We start from the raw sequence: 22,919 nt of genomic DNA, 5'->3' as shown, positions 1-22,919 counted from the left end.
ATTAACTTTCTTTCTCTAAAGATTTTTCTATTCTGGATATTTCATATAAATTGAATCATATAAGATATGGTCTTTTATGACTGGCTCTTTCTCTGAGGATAATGTTTCCAAGGTTCCTCCATGTTGTAGCATGTATTAGTACCTCATTCCTGTTCACAAATACTATTCAAACATGTGGATATACCACATTAGTTCATCTGTTCATCAGGTGACAGACAATTGAATTGTTTTCACTCTTTGGCTAGTACGAATAATGCTGCTATGAAGATTCATGTGCAAGTTTTTGTATGAGCACATGCTTTCAATTTTCTTGGGAATAGAATTCCTGGATCATATGTCAACACTGTGTTTAAGTTTTTGAGGAACTGCCAAACTGTTTCCACAGAGGTTGTACAATTTTACATTCCCACTATAATGTGCACAGGTTCCAATTTCTCCACAGCCTCTCCAACACTTGTTAATTTCCTCCCCTCCTCCATTATAGCTATCCCAGTGTGAACTAGTATCACAGTGTGGCACTGAGTTGCATTTCCCTAGAGATTAATGGTGTTTAGCATGTTTTCATGTATTCATTAGTCATTTATATTTTTTTGAAGAAATGTCTTCGAATCCTTTGCCTTTTTCCCCCTTACAAAGAATTTATTGAAAGACTAAGAACAATTATGATTCATAATGATACAGTGATTAAGCATCTTTTTTTAGATCTCATGCCATCAGGTTTACCCTCACGAACTTTTTAAAATATTTTTTTATTTTTAAAAGATATGTAGATTACATAAAACATTACATAAAAAAATATAGGGGATTCCCATATACCCCACTCCCCACACCTCCCACTTTTCCCACATCAATAACTTCTTTCATTAATGTGGTATATTTATTGCAAATGAACACATTTTGGAGCATTGCTACAGAGTATGGGTTATAGTTTATATTGTATTTTACATTCTCTCCAACTCCATTTTGTAGGTTATGGCAGGGTATGTAACATCCTGTATCTGTCTTTGCAATGTCATTCAGGACAATTCCAAGTCCAGAAAATGCCCCCATATTACACCTCTTTTTCCCTTTCCCTGCCTTCAGCAACACCAGTGGCCACTGTCTCCACATCAATAACATAATTTCTTCCATTGCTAGAATCACAATAAGTCTACAGTAGAATACTAGTACATCCACTCTAGTCCATATTTTATTCTCCAATCCTGAGGATTCTGGGATGGTGATGTCTGTTCTAACTCTAATTGAGAGGGGTTTACCCATTTCTTAAATTGGGTTATTTGTATTTTTGTTGTTGAGTTATAAGATTTCTTCATACATTCAATATAATAGACCCTTATTAGATAAATAATTTGCAGATATTTTCCTCTTTCTGTGGGTTGTCTTTTTACTTTTTTGATAGTATCCTTCTACACACAAAGTTTTATATTTTAAGTCTAATCTGTATTTTCTTTGGTTGTTTTCACTGTCATTTCTAAGAAACTGTTGCCTTTTCCAAAGTCACAAAGATTTGTCTCTAAGTTTTCCTCTAATTTTTTTTTTTTTTTTGCTTTTAAAACAAGCTTTATTAATGAAAATTTTTACATGATTTACTTTTCACCAGTCTGTTCTGGCATGCTTCTAATGGTATCAGAATCACCTAGAAAATAAAACAGTAATTTTATAATTCATTTAATGACAGCTGGTAATCACAAATTTTCCCTTCTTTAGAAATAACTGCAAAATTAATACTGGTTATTTTCAAAGTTATTGTAGTTGTTTTATCTCTTAAGGTTGGCCAAAGATACCCTGAGTTAGTCATTTCCCATACAGGATGGTCATATAATAAATCAGGCTTGGTTAAAAACCAGCCCTAGGGAGAAAAACTAGATCTGGAGACACATGCATGGTTTCTAATATAGCAAATGTTTAGCCTACCCTGATTATCACAAAATCAGGACAGCAAGAATATTCACAACCTCTAATATTTTTATAGTTGTAGCCCTTACATTTAGGTTTTTGGTCCATTTTCCATTACTTTTTTATATGGTATGAAGTAGGAATCAAATTCATTCTTTTATATCTGGATATCCAGTTGTCTCAGCACCATTTATTGAAGAGACTATTTTTCCCCAGTGAATGGACTTAGCACCCTTGTCAAAAATTGACCATAGATGAATGGGTTTATTTCTAAACTCTTAATTCTGTTAAACTGATCTATTTTTATGCCAGTACTAGACTGTCTTGATTACTGTTGTTTTTTAGTAAGTTTTTAGCCTTCCAGTTTTGCTAATCTTTTACAAGATTATTTTGGCTCTTCTGAATCTTTTGCATGTTCATAAGAGTGTTAGGATCAGCTTACTGCAAAAAAGGAAGCTTGGATGTTGATAGGGTTTGCACTGAATCTGTAGATAAATTTGAGGGGTATAGCCATCTTAATAAGATTTTCTCCCTTAATCCATGAACATAGGATGTTTTTCTACTTACTTAGGTCTTCCTTAATTTTGTAGTTTTTAGAATACAAGTGTTATACTTTCTTTGCTAAATTTATTCTGAAGTATTTTATTCATTTTAATATTTGTATATTTATATTACAGAAATTTATATTAAGGAATTATTTTCTTAATCTCATTTTTGGATTGTTCATTGCTACTGTATAGAAATCCAATTGATTTTCCTTTTTTTTTTCATTTTTAAAAAAATTTTTAGGCAGTATCAGGGATTGAACCTGTAAAAGAGCTCAACCACTGAGTTACAACTGCTCCCCTACAATTGATTTTTATATATTCATCTTATATCCTCCAACCCTGCCAAAGTAATTTCTCATAGTAGTATTTTCTTTTTACTGATTCCTTACTATTTTCTATATACAAGATTATTTCATCTGTGAACAGAGGTATTCGTACTTCTGCCTTTACAATCTAAATGCCTTTTATTTCTTTTTCTTGCCTAATTGCTGTGGGTTGTACCTCTAGTACAATGTTGAATAGAAGTGGTGAGAGTAGATATCCTTGTCTTACTCCTGATCTTCAGAGGAAAGCTTTCAGACTTTTACCATTAAGTATGACATTAGCTGTGGATTTTTCATAGATACCCTTTATCAGATTGAGGAAGTTCCATTCTATTCCTAGTTTGTTGAGTGTTTTATCATGAAAAGGTGTTGGATTTTGTAATTTGCTTCTTCTGTGTCTATGGAAGTGATCATGTGATTTTTGTCTTTTATTCTATTAATATGATACATTATATTGATTGGTGTTTCACATGTTAAAACAGCTTTTAATTCCTAACATAAATTCCATTTGGTCATGGTGTATAATCCTTTTTATTTATTGATGCACTCATTTTGTCAGTACTTTAATAAGGATTTTTACATCCATATTTATAAGTGATATTAGTCTGCAGTTTTCTTGTGATATCTTTGTCTGGTTTTCCTATCAGGTACAGATTACCCTTTTTTAATTTAAGTTTTGATATAATCATTTAACAAACATCATAACTTGCCCACACATTTTTACATTGCAATATAGCTCTTTATTTTACCATCTTAAAGTCTAATACCTGTGCAGTGTATGGCATAAGGATTGGAGAATTTTTTTTTCTATGCACACAAATAGATATATAATATATTAATGAGAATATATAAAATAGCTACAGATAGTTTATGATCATATGGTTTGTCTATGATAACATACATACGTTTATCTTACAGCCAAAAGTTTTCTTCTCTCCCTAATCCACTCCTTTGTCTGGCTATTAAATTCTTAACACACCATTAATGTCCATTTCACATATCATCTTCTCCATGAACCTTCTCATAAAGGATCTCTCTCCCCTTTAAACTTCTATAGCACTTCTGTTTGAATTTCTCTCTCTCTCTCTATATATATATACATACATACATACATACCATACAGGTTTTGCTGTGGGTTTTTGCTACAGACTTTTGGGTAAGTCTTTGCTTCTCTAAGGGATTTCAGACTCTGTTCTACGGTAGTGTTGTCTCAGCCATAATATCTAATAATTACTTTATCCTTGGCTCACACTCACTATGTACTGTGGTGTTGATAATTCTAATTCTCTTAATTCATCCTTGCTACAATACCCATGAATTCCTGAGATACATAAAATTCTTATATTTATAATGCCACTGCCTTTAAGTTCCTCAGGCATGAATAATTGTGAATTTTAGAAAGCAGATCCTATAAGCTAAGCATTTCCACCTAATAAACAATTACAAAAACAAGTTCCAAATAAAGTGGCTCTTATCTTTGAAAGCATATTATATCATTTTACCATTTGGTACAATGAGAATTAGAACCTGGGAAAAATAAATTACATAGTAAGTAGTTACTTAGAAAACTTTGCAAGACAAAATTATGCTTTTACCTCCTTATAATAACTTTCTTTTCCAAGAACAAATATAAGTACCTGGTGTAAGCAGTATGACCGAGGTGACAATCAGGGAGCAGATTACCAGGATAACAAGCAAAGCGATCGCTATTCCTTTCCAATTTCTTTGTGGAGGATTACTCCCCACCAGCTCCTGAAAACAACATGAAAGAGAAACCAAGTGAGTGAGTTAACAAAATAAGTCAAATAAATAAATTTCATTTAAAACAGGAACCAAAGTATAAAACAGTAAAAGAGTATATTCCCAACTTTGAAGATACTATCTGTTGCTTTCTGTACCCTTTCCTCTTCAGTGACCAAAAGCTTCAGGCTATCTTTTTCATAAACCATCACAAAAATCTCTTCTCAAGAAAGAATTTGATATTATATTAATAGCTTTTGTGCAAACTTAATGCTAATCCTCAAAGTAAACTAGGGTCTATAGCCCTAGGATCTGGTCATCTTGGAACTTTCCCTTCATTACATATCACATATTCAACCCTATCAAAGCAAACCCCAAGCACAGTAGATTAGCTCCAATTCCTCTCTCATCGTTATCTCTATTTACCACCACACTGCTAACTTATATTTCAGACTACCAAATGCAAATATTTATATAGCAAATACTATGTGCCAATTTTAATCAAGTTCTACCCACTTGTCTCCTCCATCAACTTTAGCCTTTTCTTCCTTCCATAGTTCTTCATATACGCCTTTAAGCCTTTTCCCAAGTCAATCTTGATTGCATAAATCACCTATCCCTAACTGAGGTTTTAATATCCTCCAGGAAATTATATACACATTGTTACAGAGGGGAGAAGTAAGGGGGCTCTGGAGATATTGCTGAAGGATGCCAATGGTTGAATAAATTTTAGGAATTAATCAGACATTGAAGCAGTTTGGTATTATTGATGAATTCCAAAAAGAAATATTAGATTACATTTGTAAACTGGTCTTTTCCTCTGGGCATTTTAGAGTGTATTGGATTCATAGGTTTTGCTTTTACTTGATTAAATAATGATTAAGGCTTTCATTGGGCCACATCAGTAGAATGTCAAGTCCCCGCCCACCAAGACTCACAGAAAAACTGTACCACAAATAAGAGAAGTTGGAATATTGACCTTGAGCCCAGGAAATAAGCACACAGAGGAACAGAGTAGCCGAGCCTGGAGGGAAATGAACCTTGGGAAGAGAGGAACCCAGGAAAACTGAAGCCGGGCAGACTTTGGCAGCCATCTTGCTCCAACACGTGGCAATAGACTTTGGTGAGGGAAGTAACTTACACTTTATGGCCTGGTAACTGTAAGCTTCTACCCCAAATAGATACCCTTTATAAAAACCAACCCATTTCCAGTATTTTGCATCAGCACCCCTTTGCCTAATACAGACATACAGGCTGCTGAGAACAACTTTTTGGTTCCCTTCAAATTAGGGTGATTATATAACTTACAATTCTAAATGTAGTCATTTGAAAGAGAAATTATATACTTTTAATTATAATTTTTAAAGTTCTATGTTAATTAGCATAACAATTATTAATGATCATAAATTAATAATTACTTGGAATAACTTAGATGCTCCAGGGAAAATGGGGACATTTAGCTACACTATATCATAGCAAATGGACTACCACCACTTCTCTCTATACATAGACCTCAGAATACTCTCTCTTACAATGCCACTAATTGCAATTCACATTAACCCCAAGTCAAAACCAAATAGAACGGAGATAGTCACCAAAAATAGACAATTCAATACATAAATATTTCTCCACCCAAAATCAAAAGTTCATTAGATAACATGGAACTCTAAACTCTCACATGAAATATAATATGGATAACATTGCATATACGACAGGTTAGTTTTGTTTTTTTTTGAAACTGAACAAATGTTAGGTATGTTGATGTTACAAGATGTTAATATCAGTCAAAAAGCATTATGCTAAGTGAAAGAAATCATACACAAAGTAATATATTTTATATGGTTCCAATTATATAAATGTAAATATAAATCCATTTATAAAGATGGAATTAGATTACTGGTTATGTAGGGCTAGAGCAGGATATAGAGGAATTTAGAAGTGACTGCTAAGGGGTATGGCGTTTTTCTTTTTGGGTAATGAAATTGATCTACAATTTTTTGCACGTGATGAATGCACGACACTGTGATTATACTAAAAGCCATTGATTATACAGTTTGCAGAGACTGTATGGTATGTGAATATATCTCAATAAAATTGCTGAATAAATAAAAAAGTAACTGTGTAAAGAATAGCCAGAAATAGTAGCTATGTACAGCAGGGGAGACAGAGACTGAGAGGTGAAAAATTTTCTTGTTCATTTGTCTGTTTTTGCTTATTATTACTGAAATAGTGAAAATGCTGTAATAATAATTGAAGTGATAAATGCACAACTATGTGATTATACTAAATACCATAGATTGCATACTTTGGATGAATTGTATGCTTTATTAATATGTACCAATAAAATTGATCTGTGTAGAAGAAAATAGGGGACTTTTTACACCTAAAAATAATACTAAACGAAAGCAAGAGATCATTACAAAATGTTATACTGAGTCGATCTTATTGCCTATTTGGTAAGTTTTTATTATGCAAGAAAATGAATAGATAAAACCAAAGACAAGCAATGGGGCCTTGTTGATTTTAGCAGCTTTTCATTTCACCTTGTCAAAAAATAAAATAAGCTGTTTTCAACAAATCTGTGAATAGCATAAATCTCTCAGTAGTACTGTTTATACAACCAACCTAACTCAAGATCCAGAATGATAAAATTAATATTATTATGTTCATTAGTTAGAACATTTGATAACTCTTGAAACTTGTTTGTAATAAGAATTAATCTAGAACTCTCAATTTTGTTTTTTCTTTATTAGAGAAGTTGTTGGTTTACAGAACAAGTATGCATAAAATACAGGAATCCCATACTACACTATTATTAACACATTGCATTGGTGTGCAATATTTGTTACAATTGATGAAAACAGATTTTTATCATTGTACTATTAACTATAGTCCATGGTGTAACTTAAGTGTACATTGCTTGTGTTGTGCATTTCCATGGTTTTTCAAACAAATTTTATTCTGTTATCATATATATACAATCTAACATTTCACCTTTTAACCACATGCAAAAATGTATCTTAGTGCTATTAATTACATTCACAAGGATGTGCTACCATTACCACCATCCATTTAAATATATCTAATATATAATATGTTCATTGGTCACAGTTTATATGCAAAAAAAAAAAAATCCAGGACTTTTTCATTGCATAAATTTCTTGACCAGCCAGTAGTGTAATTGGTTTACTTGCAAAAGTGCATTTGAATGAACACTGCAATGACAGAGATCCTCGTGACATCCCAGTTGTTCAATTTTCAAATCCAACCATACCTGCAATATTACGTTCAGGTCAGGCTGGATATTCTCAGAGATAAGCATATGCAGAATGTGTCTAGAAAGATGACTGATTAAGATGTTTGCAAAACATGTCATATGAAGTAAAACTGAAGGAAGCATTCAGTCTCAAAACCCAAATACATAGAATTTTCATGTATTTGAAACATTATTACATGGAAGATGGAGAAAATTTACTCTGAGTTAGAACCAAGAGGCCATTTCACAGAGGCAGAATTGTGTACCAATAAGACTTAATCTCCAACCGTTTGTACTGACTAATGTGGAATGGGCTGCTTTAGCAAGAAGAGCGCAGGAAGGATGAACATCTACCAGGGTTAATCCCTCACAGAGGAAGGTGGAAACAGATGATCTTAAAATGCCCAAGATAGTATAAGTTCTATGGACACACATGGGAAGGAAATAGTTGCAATAAATTTGAAGTTGGTAGTAAAAGTGGAAAAATGAGAGGCAGAAAAGGGCTAAAAACAATGCTTCCTATATACCCACTGGACCAAGAAAAGATTTTGCACAGAGAACCAATTTATTATGTATATTTAAATGGAAGAACACACAATAAAATAACCAAAGAGGCTTGATAATACATCCCACTTAAAAGAAGGGATTCTGATTCACATGTTAAGTACACATGCATCATACTGCCTGGCAGGCAGCAATTTTACCACGGGAAGACAAGCATTCTTTATCACATTCCATTTTTATTTGCCAATTTTCATTTTTCAGAGTTCAGGTAATTTTTTTTTTACTATACAAACAGTATTGTAACAATTGTAATGAGAAGCAAATTTAAAAAGAAAAATCATGAACAGTCTTGTCAACTGAACAAATCAAAGTAGTTTTCGTTTTTTTCCATACTCACTTCCAGTCCTTGTCTATATGAACACTTATTTTTTACAAAGCTATAGCAAGAGCATAGATGTGAATTTTGATTTAGAATGCACATTAATATGTGCTTCTTTGCACCTCTAATTTAGCTCCTCAAATCTAGACTTCCTCTGCTTAGCTTGCCTGGATTGAAGTATTGAAAATTTGAGTAGAACTGACCTGGCTTCTCATAAAGGGCAAGAAAAGTCAATAAATTATCCCCTGAAAAGTTAAGCTTCCATAGTGCTTTTCTCAGTATAATTATATATTTTTGCCTAGACTGGTGGAAGCAAGGACTATAATATATTCCCTTTTCTGTCTGGCTCCATATGCATATCTGAGAGGTCCAATAAAATGATACAGCATTTAACAATTAACCATTTGCTATAAGAAGGAGAACAAATTTTCCATCTATCCATCTATTCAATGAACATTTATCTATGGCTTGTTCTGCAGTCCCTTCTGATGCCTGGATATAGTAAGGAACAAATCATTTCCTCTCTTATATCTAGTGTGGGCGTAGGGGAACAAACAATAAACAGATAAACACATCAAGAAGGAAAAAAAGGAGGCGGAGGGAGAGTTCTGTGAGCTGTTTGTATAGGAGGAGGTCAGGGAAAGCTCTGTTGGTTCTGAAGACACAAGCCAGGCCCACACCTGAGAAAAGCAATCCAGGAAGAGAAGGCAGCAAGAGGGAAGTCTGTGGGATGGCATGTGCTTTGGGAGTGGTGGTGCAGTACAGAGGCCAGTGGGCTAAAGTGGCATGAGTAGGTATCAGAGCTGAGAAAAGAGGGTACAGTGCTAGGGAAGGGTCAGATAAGGCAGGGTCTTAAAGGCCAGGGCATGCATGGGCTTTGGCTTGGACCTGAGTGAAAAAGGACTTTTGAGCACAACAGTGAATGAATCTAATACCTGTTGAGACACATCAAGAAGAGGGCTACTGCTTGGAGAAAAAGCAACAGCAAGACAAAGTAGAAACAGGAGGGACCAGCAAGGAGGGGAGATGTGGTAGTAGTTTGTTCCAGGTAGTAGTGGTGGAGGTGGCCAAAGTGGTTGAATTCCAGATACACTGTAGAAAAAAAATTAATCAACAGTGCTATTCCAAACAGGTTATACTACAGCAGAACTGTCAGGATGCATTTAGGTGCCTCTTGTGCAGTTAGGGCCTTTTCTGAGGCTTTGGGCTTCTGTTCTCCAAAGAGAAGTGCATTATTCCATAGCAAGCTTACCCTTCTCTTCAGCTCTTTCTCGATGCCAAGTCTAGGCTCCTCCCCAATCTCTGAGAATATTTTCCTATTCTTGGAGCAAGTCATTCACTTCCATGCCCCCCATGGCTTGGCATATACTATTTCTGTTACCTGAATTTCCCTACCTTTATTTCACCAAGGGAACCAATTTTATTGCTTAGTACTTAGGTAAAATATCACCCTGACATTTTTGGAAGACTTCCCTGGCTTTCATCTGGGCACAACTACAACACTTTGTAAACATTCTCTGTAACATCACTGTGCTATTAAATTATGTCTTTACATTTCTTTGTCATCAGCAGCAAGTTACTTGAGGATAGTCACAATGATGTATTCTCAATGCCTGGTAAAAAACTTGGGACACTCTAGTGCCCAGGGACTGTGTGCTGAATGGTGGAAGGAAGGCATGGATGCCTTCATGAGAAGAGACTGTTATTTGCTGGCCTATCTGGCAGGAGAGCAACTGTTAACTGATGCCAAAGGGAAAGGGTTAATACCAGCCCAGTAGCATTAACATTGCCATAAACAGCAATGGGAACTAAAACCTGACATTTATAGTTGGCATTCCCCATGTCTCTTGTGACATAATTGTTGCTCTTATATTTTTTTTAACTCGGGCAAAAAGAAGACAATGAACTAAAAACAAACTAAACCTAGGTTGTTTTAAATAATAAAACACATCTTTACAGAATGTTATTGTATCAGTGATTTGTGATTTTAGTTTGATATTTTATGTGCCAATTATACATCTGAAAGAGAAGAGTAATAATAATTAAAATAGTGATTAATAATTATTCAAAGACAGCCACAATATTCTGTGAACTGATTTGAAAATGACTCCATTGCATATTGTTTTTCCCACAGCTGCTCTGTATTTACAACAAGTGCTTATATGAAGTAATGCTAGAGGTCTAATGCATCTTATCTCAGCCTGAGTTTCATATCTTGTCATATCTTTTGCTTCACAAAATCAGAGAAAGTGTAGTTTGCAAGGGTGGGAAAAATAAAAGAAAGGGTGGTAGACAAAAACATTCTTTTGCTTAGGGGTTATAAGAATTAAAAGCAAATATATTTCAAGCCACAGTATAATTTTTTTAAAGTTCAAAAACATAAGATACTATTTATTATGATTACTGCCAAATAAATATATTTCAGCAATGTTGTGAGATATAATGTGGAAAGAACTCAAAAGCTCATTCAATTTCCTAATCTTTGTAGAGTAAAAGAGAGAGAGATGTCCAATTCCTTCTGTCCTCTTCTTGTTGTGGCAGCCTAAGCTCTAATGTGAGGAAATGAGAATGCTAACTTTAGCTGGGTTCCCAATGAAGGATGACTCCAAAATAAAGTCTTAAGTTCCTCTAAGAACCTTGATTTGTTTTGGGTACATATTGTATAGTATGCTTGGTTTTATGCAGTGTCAGTATAGCATCATACAGCCAAAGGGACAGTAATATTCAGCAGAATTGAGATTGGAATAAGATTTTCAAAATAAAGCTAAAGCCTTCCCTAAAGAAGCACCACCACTGCCAAAGATCAGAACATAGGAAGCTGGAAATGCAGCAATCATCAGGGTGGCTGGAGGAGGGCAGGAGCTGCAGTGACAGCAAAAGTCTAGGTCTTGCCAGCTACGATGGGGACAGCTGGTAATTTTGCATTTTATTTCCCTTAGCTAAAGACAGAGAGGTCAACCAGATGGCCTGCTCACTAGGGAAGGAGGAAATACATGGACTTATTTTTCTCACAATAATTCATCTTTGAACCAATCAATCTCCTCTTCTATTAGGGTGCTTTCAGAAGTATATAAGGCTAGACATTTCTGGCTCTCAAAACTGAAAGAGGCCTTTTCAAGGAAATAGTTGGACCAAGTTTAGTTAACTGATGACTTAAAAAAAATTCAGAAGATATGTGTGAATCAGTAGCTTAACCATTTAGGCCAAAAGCAAAAACAAAAGCCCATCTTGTCAGAGAGCAAATCCTAACCCGCTGGTCAATAAAATGTCACAAAATCTTAGCACAGAAGACTTTTCTAGTCCCTGAAATTCTCCCCTTAACTTATGACTGTCCTCTTTGCTTTTGCTAAGTACTTTGATGTGCTTTTGCATGTGTGAGGGATGGATGAGGGATATGACTGCAAGGTACAAAATGATGCTGATACCACTCAAATGACTCTGCACTGGACTACGAGGGGCCTGAGTCCGCTAGGCAGCCATTTCTGAAAGGCTGAGGCAATCACAGTTGCAAGGATGGGAGGTGATGGTAATCAGTCTGTTGACTGCATTAATTAGAAATTAACTTTGACAGGTCCTACTTCTGAGGACAGAGAGATAACTATTAATCATTACTATCTTAGAGAAAGAAGAGTTGATGATGGTCCTAGTACTATCAGACACAAATTCAAAGGTGACACCCTTCTCTTAACACTGTCTACCAGTTCCTCCAGGTTAATAATGGAATTCAGATTCCACCACCGGTCCCCACAGCTCATTCTCTGTTTCTTGCACAGACTGGATCCACTCTCCTTTTCATCTTAATTTGGAAACTTCTGAAGTTGGCTATTTATTTTATGTAACATAATGTTCTATCACTGTGTGAGGGCATCACATTTTGAGATCATATTCACCATCATTAATAAGAACAACTATCTCAGTTCAGAAAAACTGTATTTGGAATGTGAGTCTCTGCTCTATCAGCTCTTCTTGATAGGAAAAAAAGGTTAATTATTGATTTTAATATCTAACTTTTTAAATGTCATATTCATTCTTTTTACCTGAAAATTAACAGAGTTCAAATTATTTTAGGCTTTTCACTTTAATTGATTATAGCTGCCAGCTGCTTTGTGACAATAATTAAAAATATATGTTATTCTCACCCTAGGAACTCAGTTCAACTAGCACCTATTTTGATATACTTTGAAGATTTCACGTCATTCTGTAAATCACCAAAGCAACAACACTGTGACATAATCATAAAGAAATTTCACAATATATCATGCTGTGAATAATTCTCTTCAAGTGAAATTGTGAGAATGCAAGTAATCTGAAAAATTTAAAATTGAGCATTTGTTTCTCCCACATAATAATGTCTTAAAAGCATGTTTAGATAATGGGTATCTTTGTGTGGACTCACTGAAACCTATAGGCACTTTCAAGACCAATTTCTATAGTGGGCAAACCTTTGGCAAGCTTAACATGTCCTTGATCAATGTCAAAAATGTGCACAGGCACGCCATAAATATTAAGTAAGCAGCAAACAAGTCTCAAAGGCAAGAACCACCAGCAATTTAATGTCAAGGCCTAAAATAATTTGAGCAAAGTTTTAAATGCCTTCCAAAAAGCGCCCAAGCAAAAGGATCTCAACTCGCCTCCTTCTCCCCGGTGGAACCCCAGGACCTACATTTCTGCTCTGTGACACTCTCCAGTTACAGGTAATTGCTAACCTGGGTCAGACATGCTCCTGGAATTTTAGGTTTGGGATTAAAATGCTTCAGTTTGTTTTTGTCTGTTGTCCCGAACCAAGAGAATGGTAGGTGGTTAAGGGGAGGTAAGTGTCTACTTCATGCAGCATATGGATACAGAAAAAAAGAAAGCAGGTTTGCAGAGAAAGAGGACTGGTTTAGAGAGACTGAGAAGCAAAGAAACAGTGAATGAGTCCCTACTGATTTTCCGTTTCTTGATTTAATTTTCCTTCTGACTCCTGGAGAAATTTTTCCCTTGGATTTAATAAGACATTCTGTTTCTTTATGAAGGTTTTTCAAAATTTACCATTTTACTTAAACTAGTTTGAGTCGAAACTTGAGACTAAAGGAGCTGAATGCATAGCATGTAAAGATGTCAAGTCTAGCAGTTCAATACATCCGAGCCTTGCTATATTTCTAAGAAGGCATTCCATGTTCACCAGTGAAGTCATGTGTTCCAATTTTTGTGGCATATTCAGGTGAAACGACATGAGAAAGCCAGATGAAAACGTTAACACTCATTTGGCTTATAATTTCAAAATAGCTAATTTGCTAACTTGACATATTATTTAATGTGAAAAGACAATTTTTCTACTAGTATGTATTTCTTTTTTCCCTGGGAAAGAAACTCTAATAAAAATTTAACAATTACCTTAACAGGCCCTCAAGAATCTACACTTATCAACATATACCAGCATTGTAGTAGAGTTCCTTCTGTGACAGGAGGAGGCTAACGCAAGCTGAAGCAAATGCCAGCTGAGACCACTGGAACAACAGAATATTGGTGAGTGTCTTGAAGAGAATAGGCTATTCCTGAGGTATTTACTAGTTTAGATATTAAATTACTCAAAAAGAAAAAAATTACTCAAAAATTAAACTATAGCTGTTCTAGATTAGAATCTAGTCAGTAAATCCATGTTAAACAGCCACTTTTGTAATGAGAGAGAGAGAGAGAGAAAAAAAAAGGTCTGTATATTAGCATTTTCAGATACTTCAGTCTAATAAATATGTAGCTTCAGAGAACTTATTAGCAGCCAGGATACAATCATGCCATCTAAAATGGAGCAAATCAGGGAAGACTGGTCATAAAAGAGATTTGAACAGCAAAACAAAAGAGAATTAAAAAATTGTCAGAGTTCCCACAAAACCAACTTTCCCTCAAACACCTGGTTTACATTTTCAATAAGATTTTTAAAAGGGGAAGATTTGGGCCTCTTACCACTTGAGATTAATTCCTTAATTTAACTTTTTAGCAAAGAAAATTTCCCCAAAGTCACTTAATTAAATACAATACATATACAGATATCTGTTGCTCACTGACTTATGATCTGAATAATCACATAGAAATACAATTATTTAATGTTCAGTTCTCATAGTGATTATGCAATTGTTTATACTGGGTGCTTAATCTTATAGTGATAATGCAATTGTATACACCATCTGATTTCAGAAAGCTAAAAGTCTGCTTAAACATTTCCATGTCTGCTCAAAGTATCCAAGTTTAAAATGTTCTTCTCTGGTAAATTAAATAGTCCATTACTCATTCATTCATAATAGGGCCTTCTAAACTCAGAAGTATATAAAATTAATATGACTTTCTGTTTCTAAGGCACAGTAGTTTATATAAAACCATTCTCCCCAGATTGAAAATAAAAAATCTGTATAAAAATTCATGGGGAGAGCTGATGTAGCTCAGTGGTTAGAGCACCAGCTTCCTACATATGAAGTCCCAGGTTCAATTTCTGGCCCTGATACCTCAAAAAATGAAAATAAAAATAAAAATAAAAGCTTGCTCTCTTTCAAAATATAAACATATCAATTTTTTAAAACTCGTGTGAAAGGCTGGATGAAATACATTTAAAAAAAAAAAGAAAGAATAAAGGAAAACCTCTTTGAAGGCACTGGAGATAGATCTACTAAGGCAATGAGGACTTCAGGGGCCAATATCTCAGAGAGAAAAGAAGGGATGCAGAAAGGTCTGAGTCCAGTGTTTGGTGCTGCTCTTCTCTTTGGGGCATTTGATGTTTATTCTACTAAACAGCGGCCAAAGGCGAAAAGAAAGCAGCAGCTAAGAGGCCAAGAGGCAGAACAAAGCTTTTGGTAGTCTCAAGAGACAGAGGAAATCTGATCAGTGTTCAGGGTCCACTGAGGAGGAAAGGTGGTGCTAAATAGTACTTGCTTCCACCTGGGATCCATGGATGGCCACTCCCTAGGAGAAATGACCTGTAACGGGAAACAGTCCAGCCATTATAAGGGCTGAAACACCATTTTCAATTAGCTCAATTCCACACTAGATTAAGGTCATCTGTTCATATCCCATTCTGTCCTATCAGACACAAGAATAAAGGCTCTTTGGAGGAAGATTATGCCAACAAGAGTCACAAATAATTTTCCTCAGTCTTTCATAATCAATATCTGGCACTCAATAACAGATTACCAAGTATACCAGGAGTCAACAGCAACTAAAACCAAAAGGATAGACAGACAACAAAAAACAGATCTACAGAAAACCCAGATAGTGCCATTATCATACAAAGATTTTTTTATTTTTATTCTTTAAAGATTTATTTATTCATTTATTTCTCTCCCCTTCCCTCCCCCACCCCAGTTGTCTGTTCTCTGTGTCTATTTGCTGCGTCTTCTTTGTCTGCTTCTGTTGTTGTCAGCAGCATGGGAGTTTGTGTTTCTTTTTGTTGTGTCATCTTGTTGCATCAGCTCTCCCTGTGTGCGGCGCCATTCCTGGGCAGGCTGCACTTTCTTTTGCACTGGGCGGCTCTCCTTACAGGGCGCACTCCTTGCGCGTGGGGCTCCCCTACACCGGGGACACCCCTGCATGGCCCGGCACTTCTTGCGCGCGGACACCCCTGCATGGCCCGGCACTTCTTGCGCGCGTCAGCACTGCACATGGGCCAGCTGCACACGGGTCAAGAAGGCCCGGGGTTTGAACCGCAGACTTCCCATGTGGTAGACGGATGCCCTAACCACTGGGCCAAGTCCGCTTCCCCAAAGATTTTTTTAAAACTACCATTAATATGTTCAAGAAAACAGAGGACAAGAAGGAAGATTTCAGTGGAGTACCAGCAGCACCATTTTTAATGACCTGATAATTCTAGAAATAAAAAACAAAACAAGACACAAACTATGAATAGCCAGAGTAATCTTGAAGAAGACAAAGTTAGATGACCTATACTACTATCAGTATTTATTGTAAATCTATAGTAAACATGACAATGTGATAGTGACACAAGATAGACAAAGCAATGAAAGAAAAGAGAGAATCGAGAAACAGATCAACATGGATATAGACACTTGGTTTATATATGACAAAACTGCCATTCCAGAAGACAGAAGAAAAAATGGTATTTTCAATAAATGAAGCTGAGTCAGTGGCATGTCCATATTGAAAAAGTTATCTTGACCCCTATTCCTTACTCTACACCAGAATCAATGCTGGATAAAACATAGATTTAACAACCAAACATCTCAAAGGAAACATAGCACACTATCTTCTTGATTTTGGTATATACAAAGAATTTTTTAATAGGAAATAAAGAAAAATAACCATGATGGAAACAACTGATAAAGAAGACTATGTTAAAATTATGAATTTCTTGTTCATCCACTGGCAGAATTAAGATAGGGAATAGGCAAACTAGAATAGAAGAAGATATTCACAATACTATATCCTCCAAAGGACTCAAATCCAGAATATGTAAACAACTCCTGTAAATAAATAAGAATATATAAAAACAACTATAAATTAATAAGGAAAAGACAGAGAAGCCAATTAAATATAAGAACTTCACAAAAGAGTATATTAAAATGACCAATACACATATGAAAAGGTATTCAATACCTGATTAGACATCAGCAAAATGAGATACCAGTATACACCCACAAGAATGGCTAAATAAAAAAGACTCATCTACCAAGTATGGTCAAGAATGGAATATACTTGACAATATATATTGTCAGGTATATACTGAAAACTGATATAATCGCTCTGAAAAACCATTTGTCAATAACTACTACAGCTGAAACAAATGCACTATGATGTAACAATTCCAATTCCAGGTAGGTATCAAAGAGAAATGTGTTAAAATGGGCAAGAATATATGGAGCAGCAGTTTTCATGGATCCCAAACTGCATACAACCCCAATGTCCACCACCAGAATAAAGTATATTAATTTTCTTTTGCTACTGTAACAAATGACCACAAAGAGTGGCAATTTGTAAATGTATCAACTTACTGTGCTGTAGTTAAGAGGTTCAAAATGGACTCACCCGGCTAAAATCAAGGTGTCAGCAGGGCTGCCTTCCCTTCTGGAGGCTCTAGCTAAGAATCCTTTCCAGTTTCTAGAGACCACCCACACACAGGCTCACGGCCTCTTCCTCCATCTTCAAAGTCAGCACCACAGGCCAAGCAAGCCCTGTTCACATTGCCTCACTCTGACCTCCTCTTCTGTCTCTCTTTCAATTTTAAGGAATCTCGTGATCACATTAATCCCACCCAGATCATCCAGAATAATCTCTCTTTTAAAGTCAGCTGAATAGTAATCGCAATTCCATCTGCAATGTGAATTCCCCTTTGCCATGTAACCTAACACATTCACAAATTCTGGGGGTTAGGATGTGGCTGGAAGGTAATGACAGAGTGAAAGTGGAGAAAAAGGCACAGAGAAAACAGGCCCAGCCTTGCTGACAATTTTATTATGTGTTTGATCCAAAATGCAATGGGAAGCCAGTAAAGGAGTTTATGAGCCATCTATAATAACTTACAGATGAAGGCAACTATTAATTAATTATTTCGTTCACTGACATAAAAGGTGTATAGAGAAAGACCAAAATTGGTTATTTCTCCCATTGTGCCTTAAAATGTGTCAAATATCAGCAATATTTTAAACATAAAATGTTCACAGAGCAGCAATGAAAATTATCAGAAGATAAGCCCCCCAAACCTGGCCACAGAATCATCAGTTCCATTGCTTTGTTCTTTTGTCTAGATGTATTTTTTTTCCTAATATTTATTCACTGTGAAAAGCTCTGACATAAATTTCTTTTATGTATCATGGACCATTTACTATAAGTAGAAGGTAGCAACAAATTACAAAATCAATGGCGCATATATCTCAGGACGGTAAACCAGTTTTCTAATCACTGTATTTTCATATTCAGGAGACAACACACAACTTTAAGATGGCAAGAACAAGTCTGAACTAACATTTAACAATTGACACATGTCCATCAATAATCAACAAGTGAGCCTGTTGGATGCACATTCAGATTTCTGTTTTACTGGCTCATTTACTTGATCTTCCTTATTGGTGGCTCTTATCTTTTCATCAAAGTGCTAAAAGCACAACATTGATAACGATTAGCCCAAGGAACCAGAGTGGACCAAAGCAAATAACTCCCTAATAGGCCAGTCTACATCACTGACATCAGAGAACCTTTAGGCCCAGAGGCCAAGCCTCCGCACCCACACAAACTGTGGCAGTGGGTCATAGGAACACACATTTGTTTGGGGGTAATCTCTCTGTCTCTCACTCTCTCCATGCCCTCCTGTCTCTCCTCTCTCAACATCTCTACCCTCTGTCTCTCTCTCATTGCCCCTCTATTGCTTTCTCTTTCACATTCACAATTAATATCCCATTAATCCAGGACATAAATGAAATTCTGTCCCCTCTGGAATAGCCATGAACACAAAAGCAACGAAAATCAAAAAGACGTTTCTTGAGTACATACAAGCACTGATCTAAAATGTTTAAAGAGTCAAATATCCAATGAGTAGTTCAGTGAAGTGCGTGAAGGGTTAGTTTATAGATCAGAAGATAAGAGCACTGATTAGAAAGTGCTATTGATCAAAAGAACACCCCACCAGCTGCACAGGTGAGCAGCTCACAACAAAAGTGGGAGAAAAGAAGAAATAGAACAATACGAATCTAAAAAGCACCGAGAAAGAGAAGAGAACATCAGTTTCAAGGAGGGTGAGGAGCAGATTCTGACTCCAAAGATGGCAGCAACTATGAGTGAGAGGAAGGAAGAATCTCTAGAAGCGTCCAGCAGCCTGCGCCTTTGCAGGAGGGGCAAATGGCCCCACATGTCAACAGACTCTACCAATGACATTTGTGCTCAAATTATGAATCTGCATTTAAAGAGAAGGGAAAAAATTTAAGTATAGAGTGGTTTTTTAAAAACAGGTGTTTCCATGATTCATTTCCAAATAATTTCTACCTGAAACTATTAAAACATATTTCGTGCCTCAAGTGGCAAAATCTAACATATTAGGAACAAGACAGGTAAGTCTTTATCTTAAGCCAGATATTTTTTACTTCAATTTTATCAGTCCAGTTAAAGTCATTTTTCTGACCCAACATCTTTAAAGAGTCCCATAAAATAAAAATTAAGGACATCTTTATTGTTATAGGAAAACTGATTTTTTAAATTGCCAATATTTTTGATATATTAAGAAGAACTGAGGAATGGATTTTTGTCCTTGATACATGCAACATGAATGGAAAAACAGAAATCTTTGTTTTACTTTGCACATTATGTAGTAGATAAAAGGAAACGGTAGTAAGCCTAAAAGAAAGCAAACACCATGATTATCAGGCTGGAAAATTGAACCTACAAGGAAAGGTCAAGGTAATTAGTTCACTTATCTGAAGAAAAATGGCTCAGGCCAGGACTTAATTACTATCTCTCCATGGAGTAATCCAAAGGTTTTTGGACAAAAGAAATAATTATCGAGTCCCTAGGAAAGAAGGAGGAAACCAACTGACACTGCAAGAGAACACATTTGAAATAACCTTGCTTTTTAAAAAAAAATGATGTTACAGAAGCAATGTTAGAATCCTCTAGATGTACATGTTAGCATGCAGATTCCTGGGCCCTCTCAAACCTACTGAAAGGCAATTTATACGGGTAGAGCCTGAAACCTTTCATTCTTTACAATCCATCCAGACGATTTTTATAAATGCTATAGTTTGAGAATCAACAATCTACAGGAACTTCCCACCATACATCTGCGTCTGAAAAAATCAGTTTAGCAAATTCATGCTAAACAAGAGTTATGAATGGAATATACAAGGATGCCAGAGTATGACTGTTGGTTTGAGATGGCGACTAAGGCTTTCTCATTCAGCAGCAGGTCTCTAATCCAAACTTGGTCAAAAGCCACCCTGTATATTCCCTCAGACCCACCCCTTTCCCTTGGATATTCTTTACTCTTACATCTTTGAAAGCGAAAGCTCAGTGACTCCAGTGCTCATTATTCTCCCTTTGTGCCTTTTCCTGCAATTCATTCCTCACCCTTTTCTGCCCTCTTCCATGTCCCCAGATCCCTACACAATGCATCTTCTTGCAGTCTGGTTTCAGGTTGGATTGAGCCAGTGGGAAGCACAGGCAGAGGACTTTGGGAAGGAGGTGAGAAGGTCCAGGAACTTCTCTCCCAGTCTCTGTCCTTGTCTCTTGGCAGCGGCTGCCTCCTTCCAGACTCCATCTACTGAGAGGGGCCATGTTCTTGTGGCATCAGCTCTCACTGAGAACCAGCCATGCTCTTTCCACCATTTGCCCTCAGGCTTAGTTTAGGGCTGGTATGTGTTTTAGGTTGTTGCTACTCTCTGGGCCCTCAGATCTCATTCTCACCTTACACCCCTCCCATACCTTGATATAGTCCCTTCCAGAAAGTCTCCTCAACCACCTGAGTTGGATTAGTATGAACAAGAGCACTTCCCTTCCTGACTGAAAAGTGACATACTTTCTACCCAATGCCTCTGAGTCAATATTAAGAAAGGAGAATATCCCTTTTAAAGGTCTTGTTTTCCCATTTTAGCTGCCCTTTCTCCAAAATGTTGAGAGAGATCACAAGCAAGGGATCCCAAGTTATTCAGAGCTGTATATATTTGCACTGAAAAACTGTGACCACAGTTATGAAATAAGTGACAATATAAGCAATTTTCAAGGGAACTCATCAAATAACACCTATTATGAAAAACCAGCAACTTACTACACAGAATTCATTAGAACCTAATTATTTAAAACTAGCCTTATTTAATATGATTGCAGACTAAGCAAAATGATCAACTACTTGACGATTATTTCAGCTATCATTTCTTTGAGTTATTTTGGACAACAGAAAGTACTTTATTTAAAGCCTTCCCCTCCCCTCCTCCCCGCCATTACTCCATTTTCCCTTCCAAGGGACAAGGAGAGGACAAGGATTCTGGACCAAGCTGATATCTGGGTTTTAATCAGCCTGGTATCAGGGCATGGGAGCAGATGGGCCAACTGAGCCCACAAAAACAGAGTAAAGAGTTGAGGGGAGCCACAGGCTTTGCCCAGGATCACTGCACAGGCTCTAGAAGAAAGAGAAGGTTCCAAATATCAATTCCAAGGATTTGGATTTAAAAAAAGAAGAAAAACAGAGGCTGATTTACTTGTTGGCAACTGTCTGAGAGCCTTGAAACTACTGGGCTATAGAGCATCACCTGCAGTAACCCCCATCTATTACAGGAATTGGCTCAAGTGGCCATGGCAAGTCCAAATTCCATAGACCAGTCCACAAACTGGAGAGCTAGAAACACCAATGAAGGTGAAATTGTATTTCCCTGAAGAAGTTGGCTGGCTGAAGTAGAGGCAGAAATTTCTTCTTTATGACCTCTGAAATCCTCATTCCAGCCTTTGATGACCTACAACGGATTGGACGACGACACTCCCCTCATTGCTGAGGGCAATCTCCTTTGCTGATTGTAGATGCAATCAGCCACAGATGCAATCAACTGACTATAGATGCAAATCCATCTACAAAATACCCTCACAGTAATAATCAGGCCAGTGCTTGCTATACCAAACACCTGGACACCACAATAACTGACCCACATGAAATTCACCATCACAACCTTGCAATATTGAAGTGAGGATTAAAGATTACATAAAGAGAGTATGTGGTATAGTATCTAGCACAGAGTAGTAATCAATAAGTGATGGCTATTAGCATGCAGCACAGCATAAAAAGAAAATACCAAAGTACACTCCTGTTGTAATGTTGCAGAAGTTAAACACAAAAACAGTCATTTCTACAACACTGGGCCTTCCTGACTGACCTGCATCTTGAAGCTAGACCATTGCCAAGAGTCCTGTCTGCCTGAAGCAGCAACCTGTTTATGAATTCAAGACTGCTGGAATAGCCCGAGGACTGAAGGAGAGTAAAGCAGCCCGGAGCTCTGAGTTGACAGCGGCCCCAGGAAAAGAAATGTCCAGCACTGAAGGGCCTCAAGCCAGAAAGGTTGGTGGAAACTCGCTGTCTAACTCTTTGGTGATGGGCAACAGGCCTGCGATTGCCTGGGCTTCAGAGCTGTCAGAAAGGCTGGCCTGCATCCCACAGACCAGACAGCACCAGGTCCGAATCCTTATTAGATGTTGGCAATAATAGCAAATACCGTGTCTGCTGACGTGACACACAGCACTGTCCAGAATGTTTCTATCAGGCCCTGACCTCTATCAGCTGACATGGAATATGGCCTTTGGGTGCTGCTTTTCCTTATCTT

General features: G+C 36.6%; 1 protein-coding gene and 1 non-coding gene across 11 annotated transcripts in view; both read right to left on the bottom strand.

The window, feature by feature from the left end:
• Positions 1-22,919, bottom strand: part of DPP6 (dipeptidyl peptidase like 6) — a 1,316,366-nt gene that overhangs the window by 543,951 nt on the left and 749,496 nt on the right. For all 10 annotated transcript variants that reach the window (XM_058297586.1, XM_058297590.1, XM_058297593.1 and 7 more), the window contains one exon: positions 4,405-4,519. In XM_058297586.1, the coding sequence (XP_058153569.1) occupies positions 4,405-4,519 (115 nt within the window). The remainder of the gene's footprint in view (positions 1-4,404; positions 4,520-22,919) is intronic.
• On the bottom strand, positions 1,822-1,954 carry LOC111759634 (small nucleolar RNA SNORA72). The gene has a single exon (XR_002793558.1). It is a non-coding gene; the product is annotated as a small nucleolar RNA SNORA72 (small nucleolar RNA).

This window comes from Dasypus novemcinctus, chromosome 5 (genome assembly GCF_030445035.2).
Source record: "Dasypus novemcinctus isolate mDasNov1 chromosome 5, mDasNov1.1.hap2, whole genome shotgun sequence".
Lineage (NCBI taxonomy): Eukaryota > Metazoa > Chordata > Mammalia > Cingulata > Dasypodidae > Dasypus > Dasypus novemcinctus.
The sequence above is the reverse complement of the archived record's forward strand: the minus strand, read 5'-3'. Positions and strand labels throughout refer to the sequence as shown.